The sequence below is a fragment of the Beta vulgaris genome, chromosome 5 (assembly GCF_026745355.1).
Source record: "Beta vulgaris subsp. vulgaris cultivar EL10 chromosome 5, EL10.2, whole genome shotgun sequence".
Taxonomy (NCBI): domain Eukaryota; kingdom Viridiplantae; phylum Streptophyta; class Magnoliopsida; order Caryophyllales; family Amaranthaceae; genus Beta; species Beta vulgaris.
This window is the reverse complement of record NC_079206.1, coordinates 2,249,972-2,268,268: the sequence shown is the minus strand read 5'-3', so window position 1 is coordinate 2,268,268 and position 18,297 is coordinate 2,249,972. Positions and strand designations below refer to the sequence as shown.

At 33.5% G+C, this 18,297-nt stretch overlaps 1 protein-coding gene across 1 annotated transcript; it reads left to right on the top strand.

Moving 5' to 3' along the window:
* Positions 1-389: 389 nt before the first annotated feature.
* On the top strand, positions 390-6,744 carry LOC104892152 (uncharacterized). Its single transcript, XM_010677991.4, has 5 exons — positions 390-749; positions 3,265-3,423; positions 4,635-4,895; positions 5,646-6,320; positions 6,434-6,744. Exons 1-5 carry the CDS (start codon positions 666-668, stop codon positions 6,521-6,523), a joined length of 1,269 nt encoding a protein of 422 aa, XP_010676293.2. The 5' UTR covers positions 390-665; the 3' UTR covers positions 6,524-6,744.
* Positions 6,745-18,297: the final 11,553 nt, after the last annotated feature.

The following is an 18,297-nucleotide window of genomic DNA, read 5'->3' as shown; positions in this document are numbered from 1 at the left end:
ATTCAACAAAATAAAAGGACAAACTAGAAAGTGAAAACAAGACAGGAAAAAATGTATCGTAAGTCGTAACATTTTAATGTTTAAGTTGGTGCTATGCTTTGCACCCGTTTAAGATTATGCTATTCCTTGCACTTGAGCCCAATATTGTGTTGTTCTAGCCAATTAACCCAAAAAATATATCGTAACATTATAATGTTTAACGATGATACTGTGATTAATTTTCTAATCATACTTGATTACTAGAAAATACATGAGAGAGAGTGCTCTAATTATCAATAGCATTGCAAAAAGTTTGCAAAAAGTCACAAAAAACGGAATAAATAATTTGTGCAAATTTAAATTAATCATTGCAAAAAATATTTAAACACAAACACAATCAATTCATCCATTTATATCAGTTAACAAAAAGGAAGATCTGGCGGGAAATGTCCTCGCGGTCCTCAACATCCATGAAACTTTCAGCTTTCCTTATAAAGCCCTAATAACCAAACAAATTCACTTTCTCTCTCCTCTCACTCACTCATTCTTCTACTTCTTTCTCTATTTACCCCCCTTTTTATTTCTCAATCTACTTATTCGTTGCCCTAAACATGCAATTTAGGGTTTAATTTTTCAATCTCTTACATTAATTTTCTCAAATTTTTCTTGCCAAAATCTGAACAAAAATGGATGATGTGTTTGAAGATGACCGTGAAAAGCAAACGTGCACACTCAATGAGTATCTGGATGACCTTGAAGAACGTGAGATGGTATATTTTCTGGCAATTTTTAAAGTTTTTGTCACTTTCCCAATTTTATCTAGGGTTTTAAGAGTTTAATTTTTGTCGATTGTTTTTAATTTGTTTGTCTGAGCCCTAAGGAATTTGAGTGGGATTTAACTCCACTGGTGTGTTAGTATAATTGTGCTGAAATGTAGTCATTTGGCTGGAATTTTGATTACTCGAAGTGTAAATTATGCTTAGCTTTTGGTGCGTGCTTCAATTATTTACTTGAATTTTATGGTGAATAGGGATGTGGAAACTGAGAATTATTTCATATTTTTTAGATTCGCTGCTTAGTTTTTTCTCATTAGGATGAAAGTTATTTCTAGATTACCAGCATTATTATTAGGTGTTGTATTCATGCGCTTATCGGATAGCCGAATATTGTTGTTCGATGTTTAGTTCCCCAGATTTGTGTTTTGCACGAATTCTGTGCAATTGCGAACATCTGATGTGGGTTAAAATTTTGATTATAATATTTAGTTGGATTTATATGAAAATCTAGCTTTGGGAGGTTTTATATGGGAGATTTATCTTATAATAATAATTAAGTGAGGGAGCATGTACTAGGAAAGACTTACCTTACCATGATGCTGTAATAACATTGCCATATATTAGAGTAGGATTATTGAAGAAAACTAGGCGGACAAGTTAAAACATCCTTTCCAATGTATTACAAACTCTTTGGAAATACAAATATGTATCAGTAAGACAATAGAGCACAAGAGAACTTCACTTTAGCACCAGGCAGTTTTAAGTGAATCTAGTGAAAGATTTATTAATGGAGACAATTTATTAAGCTAAAGATAGTGACAACTTTCCAATCTCACAAAGAGCTAAGGCCTTGTAAGCATAAATTAAACAAAACATAAACTAACCTAAATAAACCAAATAGAAATCAGAAATCCTTAATCATCATGATTCATGACTAACAGAAACAAAAAGGCCTAATTGCTCCAACAATCTTAAATTATAAGGGAAATTGCGTGACAAAAAAGCTAATACGATCCGTAAGATCAGGACAAGGCCATTGGAGAAAGATAGCTGGGAGCGATCAACGTTGATGAACAGATAACAATTGATAGTCGTCTTAGTCAGAAAATGTTGGATCAAAGCTGAGGCATGGATTATCTCTAGATTTGAGATCAATATAAAACCGTCCAACCAACAAATTGCCGGAAAAAGCACCAAAGATATTGATGCTCATCGGTTTTAAGGACTTAAGATGAGGATGAGATTGTGAAAAAGGTTTGGTTTTCATAGAGGAACTTGGAAGTACACACTAATGATTATGATAAACTTCAGGAGGAAGGCAAATTTCTACTAGTTTGGTTAAGTAAAATAAATTAAGGCCTCAATCCATGAAACAATGGACAAAACTAGCTAGATTATATACATATATATTTGTGTGTGTGCGGGCGTGTGCTGGGTGCGGGTGTGTATGTGGAAACACAAATTTTTACTAGTTTCGTTGAGTAAAATAAAGCAAGGCCTTAATCCAAGAAACAATGGTATAAAACGGGCAAGATTATATACATATGTGTGTGTCCGCACGCGTGTGTATGTGTGCGTGCGTGAGCGTGCGGGTGTGTGCGTGTGTGTGTGCGTGGATGGATGTGTGTGCGTGCATGTTTGTGTATTTAGAGTTTAATATACTTCTATGTATTGAAAAGTTCTTATTCTAAGAACCTTCTTATTTGAACCCTCCTCTCAAAGTGGATTGACTAAAATAATGGAGGGAGTATATATACTTTTGTGGGGGTAAGACTTGAAGTGCCTTTTAGCTGTAATAGGAGCGAGGTTTCCCAAATTGGAACCACTTGAGCCGAAGCCTTGCTAGAGGCATTGAAGTAATCAAGTGATGGAGTGTCGTATTGTATATTTGTATGGTACTTTGGTACAATATGTAGCTTTTTTGCATGGGTGAGGTTGTGTTTATTTGATTCCCCCTAAGCCATAGCCTTGTTGAGGCATTTGAGTAATGCTGTAGTATAGCGTGGTACGATATAGGCTTCCTCTCGGCTCTCGTATGTTCAGCTGGAAATGTAAAAAGAATGTTGAAGTGGACCTAAATATCATGCATAAGGAACCAACATACTCCAAGCATTACGAATTGTGTGGTATCCAGCTTCACATTCCTAAAGTTTTCCAACTGACTTATCAAATGGTTGATGATGTCTGCCGCTTTCTTTCACTGACTGTTGGTCATTTTCTATGCTGCATTGCAGCTGAGTGGACTTCTTTGGTGCTAATCAATATCTAATTTTATGGTTGGGCTTTTAGGTTGGTTTAGCTTCACTTTAAGGGTTTCATGTGCTGGTTGTGTTTTGATGAGAAATTTGGCTTGGCAATCTCGATACGTGATTTTGTGTGCATATTGTTTCTGCTCATTAGATGTTCACGAAAACAAAGTGTTTTATGGTGTAACCTTGAAATTGTCTGCAAAGAGTAGTTCTTACTTCTTTTTCCTCAATCCTATGCGATAACTTTATTTGTGTTACAGGAAGCTGAGATGGTTTTGGGTGGTGATGACGGAGATGAGTGTACATATTTGAAAGGTTATTTGAAAAGGCAAGCTATATTTTCATGTTTGACATGCACACCGGAAGGAAATGCTGGAGTTTGCACTGCATGTAGCTTGGCTTGTCATGAAGGGCATGAGGTAATCGTAAGCTGCTTAGAATGGGGGAAAAAGTATCTACACTTTCAATTGTATTTGTTTTATGACTTTTATGTGACCCATTTTTGGGACATTTGCGATGTGAAAGAATTATGGCAAGGCTAGTTAAATTTGAGTAGTTATATATATTTAGAGGTTTTCATCACTAATTTACATTTGAAAACATGGGATTCCATATTACGTGGCTTCATTTTATCCAGACATAATTGAATGCAAATAATTTCCCTTTGGATCTCGTCAGTGGCTTGATTTCATTTTTTTTATTGGGAAAACTAGAGTTACGGGTGATGATGCAGTCAATCAAATTTAAGAACTATTGAAACTATTGAAACTAATATCTGCATTAATTGGAGTATAACATGAACAATATAACTGTTTCTTATGGTGGTTGTGTGATTGAAAAGAAAGTGAAATAAACAAAGGGAGTGCCTTGATATGGAGCTCTAGCATTTTGTATTCTTAATGTTTGTTCACATCACGAAAGGTTTGATACCATTTTCTGTAACTAGGAATCTCACAATGCATTTTGTTTGCGTCCAGTCTTTAAAAAATTCTTATATTTGTGCTTTTGATCTTCCCATTTCTGTTTCTTGTGTCTGCTGCCTATCTAATACTTGGTATTTTGCTTATTCTAGAAATTCTGGTTAAGTACGAAGTCTTCTTATTGGTATGCTTTATGGATCTTTTATCAATTGCATTTCATGTGACTCTAGTACGGTCTTAGTAAACAAATACTTCTTGTGCAAAGATGAAGTTCCTTTGGACTTGACTGTTTAGGCATTTCAAAGGCAATACTTATCTTGATTGTCAGTTTGTTAACCTATGGCTCTGCGAATAATTGGAATACCGGTATGATGGCTAATGTAAAGTTGTCGGAATCAAGAGCGGACCTTTTAATCACTGTGGTGTATGCTGTATACTTCCAACTTTCCTCTTTATCTTTTACTCCCGGCATATAAGAGCTTAGGTCACAAAAGGAAACTTAAAGAAACATTTATGGAGAATGCAATCAACTCATAATAAAACTCTTCTCCTGTATCTTTCTGTCCTAGGTCCTATGTTTTTCATTCTCTTCTGATGTAGACTGACTTTCACTTCCTCACATTATTATAATAATGTATATTTCATTGGTTAGCTTCTTTAGATGCGGTGATGCATCGATACAAAAATCTCACTAACTGTTGTTTTTGTAGATTGTGGAGCTCTGGACCAAGAGAAACTTTAGGTGCGATTGTGGAAACTCCAAGTTTGGCAACTTCATCTGTAAGCTTCAGGCAAGTAAGGATATAGAAAATGTGGAGAATTCCTACAACCATAACTTCAAAGGTACATACTGTACTTGTAATCGCCCTTATCCTGATCCTGATGCTGAAGAGGAGGAAGAGATGGTACAGTGCTGCATATGTGAAGATTGGTATCATAGAGAACATCTTGGTCTTGAGTCCTCGGAAAAGGTTGGTGTCTCTTGTATGTTATTTTTTCCCCTTGTTGAAACGTTACGTTTTAGGACTTGTTTTGGTTCATTTTCTGACCATTAATCGATGTTTTTGAGATTTTAGGAGACAAATAACTTTGTAGATTCTTTCGTATACTAGGAGAGGGAGCTCATGACTGCAGATATTAGTATACTCTTTTATATCAAATACCTAAACAAAGCATATTTTTATCAAAACTTTAATAAACCCTTTTTCAAGTGCTCAAAAAGAAATATTCAATGCATATGTTATCAATGGGTTGGGTCTCAACCTTTATGTCCCGATTTTGTTCTATTGAAATTACATTGTTGACTGTTGATGACTTGATGCTATTATCAGTTAGCAGTAGTGCTGTGACTCGTGAAAAGGGTTGTGTTCTTGACATTGTTGCTTCAGTATTGGGCTTATTTTCTCGAGTGCTGGTATCCTATCTTTTGTCCTACGCGTCAGTCATCTGGGACAATATAATCTATGTTGCTTTCGTGGTGCTGTTTTATGGGTCTTTCTGGGTCATTCTTCTTTAGTTTTCTAAGACGACTGATCCTTTTTTTTTGTGTTATTTTCAATTATGATTATAATCAAAATTTTACCTTGTCTGTGACCAGTAATTATCCTACTGTGCATTGCACCCCACATATCCAAATTATTACTTTGCTAAAATATGCTCAAGTTAATATGCTGCATTTTTATGATCTAAGATAGACAAGGCATTAACAAAATGTCTTTCAGATTCCCGTCAATGAGGAAGGAGAGGCACTATATGAGGATCTTATATGCCCAGGTTGCTCAGCAGCTTGCCCATTCCTGGCCTATTATCCCCAGAATATCTTTGTTGCTCCTACGAAGGATGAGGCGGTCACAAATGATAAGAAAGGAAAGGCAATACTGGAAGAGGTTCCAAATGCATCTACCTGTGCCAGCACCGGAAAAATCATGGATACCGCTTGTGACAACTCGAAAACATGTGATGTTGGCGACAAGCCTGAGAACATTTCTGGTGGGGAAGCATCGGTTTCTGTTGATATGTCTGAGAAAACTTTAAGCTTGAATAAATGCAGTCAAGATGGCGAGTCGTGCACTTCATGTAAGCTTGGCTTTGATCTTGGGGCTGCACCTCCTGCTGTGGAAAGAAACAAGGCTATATTCCTCATAAAGAACTGGAGGGACCTCCTCTGTCGGTGTGAAAGATGTTCTAATTTCTACGACCAGAAGTGTGTAAGTTTTCTGCTTGTCAAGGATGATTCAATTGCCGAGTACGAGAAGAAGGCAACACAAAGAAGGGAAGAAAGGCTTCAAAAACAAGAGGGTGCCTCATTAAACATGTTCAATAACCTTGGTCATGTAGAAAAAGTGGAGATTATGAGTGGCATTGCAGAGATGAAAAATGAGATGGAAAATTTCTTTGTATGCCCATTTTCCTTCTACTGTTTGAATAACTGTTTTCTTTTTTGTTATTTATAAATATTTATCTTGATTTCATGGAAGATAATGAGTATTATTCTTTAAACCCTTTTCAGGCGAATCGAGATGCATCAGAGGCAGTTACATCTGCTGATATTTACCAACTCTTTGACAATCTCAAAAAGAAACGCCGCCGTGAAACGTAAGCAATGTCATAGAGCTCTGTAAGTTGAATGTTAAGTTATGCTCTAGCTTACTTGAGATGGTTGTAACCTGCAAGACCTCTGAACTATTCTTAGTGTTCAAACGGTCGTTAGATGTTTCTGTTTGTGCCCTTTAGTTTGCTCACTCCTTGAATCATCATGATGTATAATTTGCATTTTCCTGTATTGTATTTCTCATAAACTATTTAGGAAGTCAATAGATCTGTTGCACATCCTCCCCCCAACCCCACCGTCTCGTTTCCATGACCTCTCTTGTTTTGTCACATACTCTCATATCTGATATGTTTTGTACTTTTTTACTTCTTATATTAGCCAAAGGTTTTTTGGTATACTAAGCAAGAAGTTAGGTGGGAAATTGATTTGCACCTAACTGATTAAGGGGTTTGTTGGATAATGGGGGTCAACTTTTAATTAAGCATTTGAATATATTTGAGAGCAACATTGTTATTAGATATAATTGAACTTCTTTATTACCTCAAAAGAAATAGGGAGTTATGCTATTTAGAAAACACTTCAATGGAGAATGGGGGTGGGGGATATGAGGTAATATTATGTTAGAGTGTGCCACACCACCCTCCTCTCCTTTTCTCTTCATATCATGTTCTCTAAAATGTAAATATCCTTTTTCCATAAAAAACCAGCTTGTAAATATTACGCCGTATTTTTCATCCTGTCTTTAATTGTTGTTGTTCTTGGTTTGAAGTGGTGATTAAGTCGGTTACTTGCACCAGTCCTTCAATTGCACTTTCATCTACCTGCTTCCGTGCATTACTATATACTTTCTTTGTTTTTTTAGATGCAACATTGCTCTTTTTGTTGCATGGGTTGAAAAAAATCAAATGTCTCATCTATAGGGAAACGGAGGAAGTATCTTCGTTAGTTACATTTGTGCTAAAGAGTGAAGATGTACAACTTGTTTTCGTATTTGATGGCCGTGTTGGAAGCAATTCTTGTGAGAATGTGAGCTTATCTTATGTGACATGACTGGAATATTTTCCTGTACATGATAAATTGTGATTAACACGGTCTGCATGTTTTATCATCTTTTCTTTAAAGAGAAGTACTCTTCACATCCAATAAAAAATTGTAAAAATCATCTGACATTTTTTTTTTTTTTTTTGATAAGCAATCATCTGACATTTTATACAACTAATATTAAGGGTGCGTTCTCTTCACTCGAATGTTCTTTATCTGAATATATCAGAGCCCTAACTTGAATATATTATCCCTAAACAAAACTTATGTAATATATTCTAGACCTTATTAAAACTTACTGTAGTTTTGTGTTGAGGTTCGGAAGCCCTCTGACTCTAACTTAAACTTATTGTCCTTGAAATAAGTGAAAAATGAGGCGAGGAGAATAGAGCCTGAAATGCCCATAAAATTAGTAGATTCAAGATCCTAATAGTGTCTGAAGAGAGAGTTAACCTTCTGATTTTTATTAATTAGTACTACTCCTAGATGGTTAATATATTAGCCATTTTACGTTGCTCACTGAGAAATCGGAGTGGACATTATAGTTGGTAGGTTTCAGATTTCCATATCCATCAGTTGATCAACTTAATCTGATTGAGTTACATTTGTACTCTGTCAAAATGTTAAATTATTGGTTTAAGTTGCACAATTATTGGAAAGTCCTCCATCACCCTCACAAAAGAGTTCATCTAATTAGGTGGTGTTCACATGCATTTTTCTAATGACTTCATCCTATTCTTGGAAAATTTTACTTGTCTTATGTAGGTTTTAAATGATACCAATAAATACTATAACATGGCTGATGGCATTGAAAAGTAGCAAGTTGGTTGTTAGTTTGTTACCAAGTTAGATGAGCACTATTGTCAATTGTTTGTATGGGTGGAGGCTAAATGACTTTGTTATCTAGGAAAAGGAGAGTAATTGGCAGCCAACTAGGTCTAGTCGTGTACTTGCCCAACCTTGGCAGTATTGAATGCTGTTTAATGTTGTACTAGTGTGTTATCATCAGTATTTTGGAATTTTGCTACTTGCTAGGTAGTCAAGATCCAAAGTTAGATTTGGTTATTGGGCGGGTTGCCTAGTATGTGGTTCATATTAAGCTGCACATTGGCTTTATATCGAGTATCGACGTTATGTACAATGTGTTTTTAACTTGATGCTACTGTTTTAGCTATTGGACTACCCTACTCATCAACCACGTCTAATGGACTTGGGTAAGGTAGCATCGGAAGCACATGCGCAGTGGTACTTACCTAGTTGGGTTAGAAATAGCATCTTAAGCGCAAGTAGTTTATACTTTGTACTATTTTGACATGAGTAATTACTGGTGACCAATTGGGTTAGAAATAGCATATTAACTTGGTTTTGGTGGCTTGTAATGCTATTGGTGTACTGTGTTCACGGTTTTCGAGGGTTTGCTAGGATACGAGAAAGTCCGAGTTCTATTGAAGTGTAGGCAAAGTTGATATGAAGGCGGTTTCTCAACATTTTACTATAAGATCAAAGCAGCATTTTAGAGTTAACTTCTTACTTTTTTTTTGGTGGGGGTGGGGGGAATACCTCAATATGAAGTTGGCAATATAATCTAACCCAATTTTTTCCCCAAGGCTTGCATCCTTCATAGGAATAGTTTGATCTACTTATTGGAGTATTATCAGTCCAACATACATGGTCATAGTAAGGTGTGTTGAAGAGGAATCATCAAGCGAGTAAGTGAAGGAACAAGCTAAGGTATGGTGGTGTCTTGTGGGTGTGTTGTGTTCAGCTACAACATTGCACTAAGCTAATGGATCAAATCATGAAAAGTAGAAACCACGACCTTCCCCGTGGTGTTGGATGAACACCACAGCCTGCGATGAGTTTCTTTGGTGTTTTGTACAACTCAAGTCCACGAGCTGGGCGTGGCTTGAGAAAAAGGCCACAGGCTGGACGTGGCTTGAGAAGAAGGCCATGGGCTGACCGTGGTGTTCCCTATCTACGGAGTTTTACTTGTTTTCATACTCGAATTCGGTTTCCTATTGAATTAGGTTTTTGTGTTTTAATCCGAGTATAAAAATGTTTGAGTCGTTTATTCATTATATGCTAAGTGAGAATTATTCTTTAATCTAGAGAGACTAGAGAATCTTATAGAGAGGTTAAAGAGTCAAGAGAGATTGGAAAATTATCAGTTAATTTTACTTCTGTTCAGTAAATTTTAGTTCAGTTTAGTTAATTTCAGTTCAGTTCAGTTTGTTTCAGTTAAGTTAATTCCGGTTCAGTTAAGCCAAAATAAATTCAAAAGAATAGTGACTTAATCGAACCTATCTATGAGTTAGTTTATGAATTATGAGATCTAAATGTTTTTTGGTGTATACGGACCCAAAAGACAATTATATAGATTCGAATTCGATAGCTGCCTCGTTGGTTTCTAATATCACCCCCACGGCCTAATTAGCTTGCTGGCATCTAGTTTATGAAATATATCTTTTATGTTACTATATACAAGTTGATTCAGAGTAAAATTTTATACTATATTTTTTTGTTAATGCCAATAGCCACATGACGATTGGTTATTAGGTATTTCCTGCGTTTCACAGTAATTGCGATATACTCTCTCTGTTTTTTTTTTATCATTCCTACTTTTTTGTGCGCTTCTTCCAATGCACGTTTTAAAACTTAAATATCTTTCATTATATATTAGTAAAAATTATAACGATTGAATATTAATAAAGTACTAATTGAGACGAATCAAACAAGACCCCACATGACTATGTTTTTTCTTATAAATTGAGAACATTTGAGAAGATTCTCTCTATGCATGAATAGTATCAAGATTTTAAGTGAGAAAGATAAAAAAAAAAAACAGAGGGAGTACTTCATTTATTACATTTTTTTTAAGAAACTCATGTGAAGAGGAGAATGATAGAGATAGTTAAAAAGTGGGGGTCATATGATATGAGAGAGATAAAGAGAAAATATGACTAAATAAAAAAACGTTGCAAGTAATATGACACTTCCAAATAATGGAGACTGTGTAATTGTTTAGACCATGTAAGTTGAACAATTTTTGCAGTATTTTCTGTTGATCATTAATTTGGATTATGGAGGTTGTAGAAGGAGAATGTTGCACATGCAAAGAAAATTCTAGTCTTAGGAAACATTTACTATGCTTGACAAGTATTCTTGCCAAACTTATTACTACTAATCGATAAATGCCATATAAGAAGAGTTGAAGATTAGTTTCAAAGTTGATGGTTATAGCTGACAAACTCCGGATCTTAGGGCAGATTTGCTAAATCTCCGGGTGATTATAATTAAATTACCATCAAACCAGTAATATTACTACTATATCTAGTCACAGTCTCACAGATCAGCAAATCTGAAAAGTGTTATTAATCTTGTCATGATTAGTTAACATTTTTCCTCTTAATAGGAAATAGCTTTTGTGGTGGAAAATGTTTTCAGCAACAGTCAAAAAGAAGGGTGCATAATATAGAATAATGAGTCCAATTTCTCTACCTAAACTTAAGTGACTTGTCTCGTAAATTTACGTTTTCCACCGATTTGTGAAAGTGATGTGTGTTCTACTAACGGTACCAGATTTATTACTACAGCTGAGAAGTTGGCAGTTTCAGTTTAATTGTTTGTGTCCCTCTTCGTTTCATTTATGACAAGCATCGTCGACCCCATTTTCGTGGGGTTGGTCGTTGGAGGATCGGGGTCGGAGCTTCAAGGTTGTTTGGTGGGCTAGTTATGGTAAAGATACAAGTAATCTCATTAATTCATCCATCAATCATTAGTCCTCACCATTAATCGAACAAGAGCCGTAACTTTGAGTCCGTGTACGTTACATGATATTCTAGGGCATGTTTATTGTCGTAATAACAACCAAAATTAGTAACATGAATTAGATAAAAACTTTTTCTCGTATTAGTGTCAATTTTTTTTTTTTGACAGTTTTCAATTTTTTGTATTTTAGAAAGTCACGATATATAATGAGTTTTTATAATAATGTTTATTTTCAAAGTTATTAGTGATAAGGTAGTTTTAGAGATAATATTATCAAAATACGATAATGAATAGGCTTACAGTTTTCAGATTTCAGTTGCTAATTGTCGAAATAAATTAATATCTAAAATTTGAAAGATAAATAAGCCCTCACAATTTAAGATCGAGATCACGGTTCAAACTTCTTATCAAGCCGTATCATAATTGAAAAATGGGGGGATAAAAAATGAGAACCTAAGAAGATATGAGATGAGAAGTGCCCCTATATATCAAGGATATCTTATGACATGAAAGAGTAACTAGGCTAACTATTAGTATGTTTTAGAGGCCTTATGATCGTTGTACGTCATGCATGGTCATGATCACGTCGAATTAGTAATATGTTCGTTAATAATAAATTATAGCAATAATTTGCGTAGATAGGTGTACAAAAAATAAAGCCAATCATTCAATTAGTACTTGAGGTGCATGTTCTTGATTGTCAGTATTCATAATGTTTAAATGATATGACAACGTAATGCAATTGTTTTGGAGCGTTGAAGCCTTGCTGCAAGCTACGTGCTCATATTAATAATAATGTAACATGATGCGACAATCAAGAATTAATTATCTATAGATCCTAATCTCCCGCTTAAGCAGGTCATCTATCCAAATATATTAAAGCGTGCGTAACAATGTATATACGTCACGTGTCATATTTGTAACTCCATTAGAATTGTGCAATGTGTACATAAATCATGTCAATGAATTAAAGTAAAATTACCTTGCAACAAGATTTAAACTCGTGAACTCTTGCTATTATACATGACACATTTACCATTTCAATCAACTTTTAATCATGCTTTAATGGTCTGTTCTCCCCAGTTTATTTTCAGTTCAGTTCGATTCAGTTCAGTTCGATTCAGTTCAGTTCAATTCAACTCAGTTCAGTTCAGCTCTGGACAAGACTTTTACTCTCACATATCACTATTCATTTCAGTTTAATTCAATTCAGTTCAGTTCAATTCGATTCAATTCAGTTCAGTTCAATTCAACTCAATTCAATTCAGTTGAGTTCAACTATTTTATGCCGAAAAGAACATGCCCTAAGTGTCTACATTATCATATTTGTACCTTTTAAATGTTGACTTTAATATATTTTAATACGAATGGAAAAAAGCACATATTAAGTTCGAAAAATAATACCAACTGAAGCGACGTCCTGCTCAAATACTAGTTTCTTTATTATAATAGGGTTTAAAAATTCTATTTTTAGTCATCTAATGCTTAACTTATTTAGAGGTTAGGTGTGAAATGTTTGGATCTTACCACACCCGTGAATGGTGATCACTTTCTGCATTGAAAATAATTTGCCAATTTTGTCTGCATTGTGATTGATAAATTTTTTAGACCCACTCAGGGTAATTAAAAGTTAAATAAGTTAAAGTACGTGTAGTATATGCGTTGGGAGAAAGTTTTGTTTACTCATTTGGTTAATATTTTCTGTTCTTTTTTTAATTTGGCTTTTAATAACTCGCACAATTAATTTCTCAATTTCTTTTTGATGCAAAGCAGGGGAGATTAATTTCTCATTGCTTTATCTTTTTGCAAATTTTCATCTATATATAGAAATAAGCATAAGTTTCCAAAAATAGGATAAGTTTCAAAATAAATACTTAAAATATTTAGCTTTACTTGTAATTAGTAGCCTGGCATGCAATTGCAAATTAAGAAAATTGAAGAGAAATGCTGCAAGGATTCTACTTTTTCCGTTTCTAAATAAGTGCAACATTTGCATAGTGTTTACTATTCACAGTTTAAACTTCAATTAGTTTTGGTGATTTACATTTTAGGAAAAACATAGTCATGTGGGATCTTGTTAGATTCGTCTGAATGTGAATTTTTTAAATATCAACTTTTTATAATTTTTACTTATTGATAATTGAAGATATTAATGGTTAAAATAATGCATTGGCAAACGTGAAAACAAGAAGTGTTGCACTTATTTAGAAACGGATGAAGTATATAGAAATTGTTATTGTTGGTGAGCTTGGGGTTAGACACTTCGAATGTACTTTTACTGGTAGATGTAATAACCTACATTATGTTCTTTTCGTTATAAAATAACTAAAATGAAATGAACTGATTGCTACTGAACAGATTGTAATTAAATTGAATTGTATTAAATTATAACTAATAATAATAAATAAATAAATTAGTAATTAAATTGATTGAAAATTAATTGAACTAAATTAAACTGAATATAACTTAATTAAATTGAACTGAAAATAAATTGGAGAAAATTGACCCTTAGGCCTTGTCCTTTTGGACACAGTTTCAGTTCGATATGGTTTGATTCAGTTTAACTAATTTTCTCTTACCATTTTTATTCAATTCAATTAGTTTCCTCTTATCGTTTCTATTCAACTCTATACATTTCAATTCCAAAGAATATGACTTTATTTTGAGATTTATGAAAGTGTTTTATAGAAGTCCATATTCCTTCATTTTGAAATTCTGCGCTTAGTAGATGACAAAGTACAAACCAGCATTGATAAGAATGTGATTCCTTTACCTCTTTAATTGAAATGACACAATTGCTACTTAGCTGTTACTTTTAACTAAAAGCACTTTACACTGTTAGATGTGAATAATGTGATGTTTTACGATTGCTTTTTTTTGTTCTATAACATAATTGCATGATTGAAACATTTTCACATCTCTGTTTTTACGTGGATTTTTTTTGTTTACCGACGTCTTTGGTTTCAAGTACTCCAATTTGCTAATTTTACTGTCTTTGATTGGATTGATTTCTAGGAAATTCCTTGCAGTAGTATATATTTGAACTGCTCCATATCAAATGGTTTTTTTTTTTGGCAAGCTGTTACATGCCTGGTTTTTGTTGAAAAAAAATGGGGTACAAACTATTCCTGGTCTTCTATGTAGAGGTGGCCACTTAAAACTAATTGGATCAATCATATTAGATCAGAAAAGGTCGATTTGAGTCGTGTTTATAAGTTAGGAGCACGACTCATGACTCTTCTGTAGGCGGACCGATCAATAAATGGGTCAATTCCTAGATTATATAATAGGTGGGTCAAGTCGTCAAGGTTGGGTTGAGCCAATTTGGTCTAATGAGTAATGATCACCTCTACTTTTGAGAGTATTTCCTACTTTCGATTTAGTTGAATAATCTAATATCAAAAGAGGAGTCGATATTTTTATAATTATTTTAAATGATGTGTAATTTTCCGCAATTTAATCACTTAAAACTTTGGAAGTAGAATATGTTTTCTTCATTTTCATTAGTTGAGAGTTGAGACATTTACTTTCTTGTGCTCAATCTTCGTAATTTTGAGCGTATTTTCACTAACTTTTTTCAACTTTTTGTAATTTTTTTTTTGAACTTCTTTCTTAACTTTCTTTAACTTTTTATCTTAACTTTTCTTATTTTTTAGAACTTTTCTCAACTTTGTCTCAACTTTTTTGTACTCTCTTTAAAAATAAAAACTAGTTATTAGACCCGGACTATACACCAGGTAAGAAAAAATATCATTTATTAATATAATACTTTATGATATTAACACTAAATACAACTTATAGTCTAGTGGTAAAGACCTTAGTATATGTACTTGAGGTCTCAAGATCAAACCCTATACTATACAATTTCTAAATTTTTTTATTGTACATGGATTACATGAACTAAAACTCTCCAGGGAGAGCCCCACGTGGCGCAGTTTCTTACTTATGCACGCCTTTTAATATATTTGTATAGAAGATAAGTTAAAATAAGGTGAAATAAACAAGCCCTCAAAATCTATTAAATTCATCTTAATGTATATTTTTAAAATATCAATTTGTTTAAAAAATTTGACTAATATATAATGAAAAGTACTTAATTATTTATTCATCTTTTGCTGAAAATGAGGATTGAATTATATTAAAATAAGCAATCAAAGTAAGCAGTTTAGTTTTTGCATCCAACAAACACAAAAGTCCCTAATTTAAAACAGTAATAAATAGTGAAGTAGGGACAGCAACAATGTGGGTGTTAAGACATTGTCACTTATCAACAGTGCAAAAAGAAAAAGACAATCCTCTACCACATGTAAAAGAGTCAAATTTTTCTACGTAGATTAATCAACTCTTCAACTACACACCACTCTTTCTTAACAAATTACTATATATAACCCACATTTTATGCACTACTTTTAGCCACCACTACTACTACTACAACTTCCAACATTCAAAAAAACCAAACTTTTTTCTCCCCCTTAAAAAAAACCATCTTTTTTTGCAACTTTTTATCATCTAAATCATGGGAAATTGCATGGAAACTAGTAAAATTAATAATAATTTGAAAGGAAAAGAAGAAAGAAAGATCAAAGTGAAAGAAGGAAAGATAGAAATGGGATTTATTGGTAAAGAAGGAGAATTTGTGAAAGATGTTGTAAGTAATAAAAATGGTTTAAGAGTTAAGATGGTGTTAACTAAAGAAGAGTTACAATGGTTGATGCAGCAACTTAGCAACAGAGAAGATGGAAGAAAGAGAATTGAAGATGTTTTAGGAGAGATTGAAAAAGGAAGATCAAAGAAAGGTTGTCATTCTTGGAAACCTTCTCTTGATAGTATTACTGAAATTCCTGAAGTTCTTGAGATGAATAAATGATATTTTTTAGGGTTTTTTTTTGGGTAGATTGGGTAATCAAAGACACTTTTTTTTTTTAAGTTTCTTTTGCCTTTCATGGGTTAAAAGGTGTGCTCTTCTCTAATTTTGGATCACCCATATGTGTATATATCTTTTTGAGATAGATAATTGAAGTTCTTCATTTGTGTTTTAGAAGATTTTTAGCTGTTGAGTTTGTCTTATAAGAGACTGCCTACTTTTAAATTAAAATTAGGTAATGGTATGCCTAATATTAAAAAGAGAATTAGCTCAATAGCTACAATATTTCCTTGAGTTACCTCCTGTGATCTTTTTTGCTAATAAAACTTGAAATGGCCGAATATATGATATGAGGGTTTTCCGTCTCTAGAATGGTTCTCTGTTTATAAAATCAAAACGTTCATTGCATATGTATAATCGTTTTGGAATTAAGCTAGTTGACATCCAAAACTTGAAATTAAATCCCGTTTATATTAATTTTGTTGTTGTGGCTCTCTTAAAAAAAAACTTACAAACATATTGTTTTGTGGTAGAATTCATAATGTTTCAAGTTCAAATTCGTGGCAGTTTTGAGGTGCGCATTATTAGGTTGATTAAGCTTTGACTCGTACCTTGTACGAGTTTTGGCTAGCATTGAGTTCTTAGCTCTATTATTTTTTCTTGATGAATTAATTACTAATCATAAAATAAAAAGGACTCCAAGATAGTATCTCTTATATTTGGCTGGAATTGGAAATAGTTACAGCTAATGTTAGCTAATTTTGCTAAGTTATAAGATATTTAAAATTAAGCTAAAATCCTAACAAACCTACAATAATTGATTTTCTCAAAGATCTACCATGTGATCCCTAGAGTAAGAGCGCTAATTATATTCTCAAATCTCAATATATGGCCAAATTATTAGATTGGTTAATTAGAATAAGAAATTTGTCACATTGGCAAATTACATTTTAGAAAACTCTCAGACCATTTTTTTCTATATAAAAAAAAGAGTACGAAACAACAACTATAGGGTGGAATGGTGGATACTAAGTGTTGAGCCATGTAGTTTAAAACCTTACCAACCCTTTGACATATGAAGAGAATAAAACCTCCATCTGTTTCAAAATATAAGGCATTTACGCTTTACGAAAATTTGTTTTGACCACAAAATTCTCTCAAATACGATATATATAAATTATATCATTGGATTCGTCTTGAAAAATACTATAATAACATTATTTTTAAAAATTTTCTATCAACATAAATTGAGATTAATTAACGGTCAAAGTTCGACCTCGAACATCGTGCGTGTCTTATATTTTGAAACGAAGGGAGTACATACTTGCCATTAATTATTGGAGATTTTCATCTTTTTAAGTTTTGGTTGGGTCTTGGGTGAAGTTGATGAGAGTAATTTGAAGAAAGTACAGGTAATGTACGTATGTGAGAGTAAATTGATGGTCCCTCGTCTATACAACTATATTAAAAGGCGTGCATAAACATGAAACTATGTCACGTGGCGTTCTCCCTAGGGAGTTTTAGTTCATGTAATCCATGTACAATAATTTTTTTTAGAAATTGTGCAGTATAGGGTTTGATCTCGAGACCTCAAGTGCATATACTAAAGTCTTAACCACTAGACTAAATTGTATTTAGTGTTGTTATCATAAAGTATTATATTAATAAATGAAATTTGTTCTTATCCGAGACATAGCCCGGACCTAATAACTCATTGTTAATTATAATATGGCGCAAATTTAAAGGGACAAACAAAAAAGAAGATTGAGGCATTTTTAGACGGATGGAGGAGTATTTATAATGTTTTAAGATGAACTCTGAAAATTTACGAAAGATAATGGTATAACTAATGGGTTGAACAAATGTAGAAGTTATGCTTTCTCCTTGAACAAAATACCAATGATAGTAATAGTTTTAGTCCATGAAATAGCAAAAATGACAGGCTAACCATCCGAGCCCACACACGAGAACAAAGGAAGTAAAACACAAGAAACATTATTAACAGAAGACACATGGGTAAAAAAAAAAAAAAAAAAACTTATATTGAGAGAATGTTTAGAGAGAGAAAGAGGGAGAATGGGAGAGAGTGGGAGCCAGAGAGAAGGAAGGACCGCCATTGGAATGAGAAACACGAAGGTGAATGGACTAC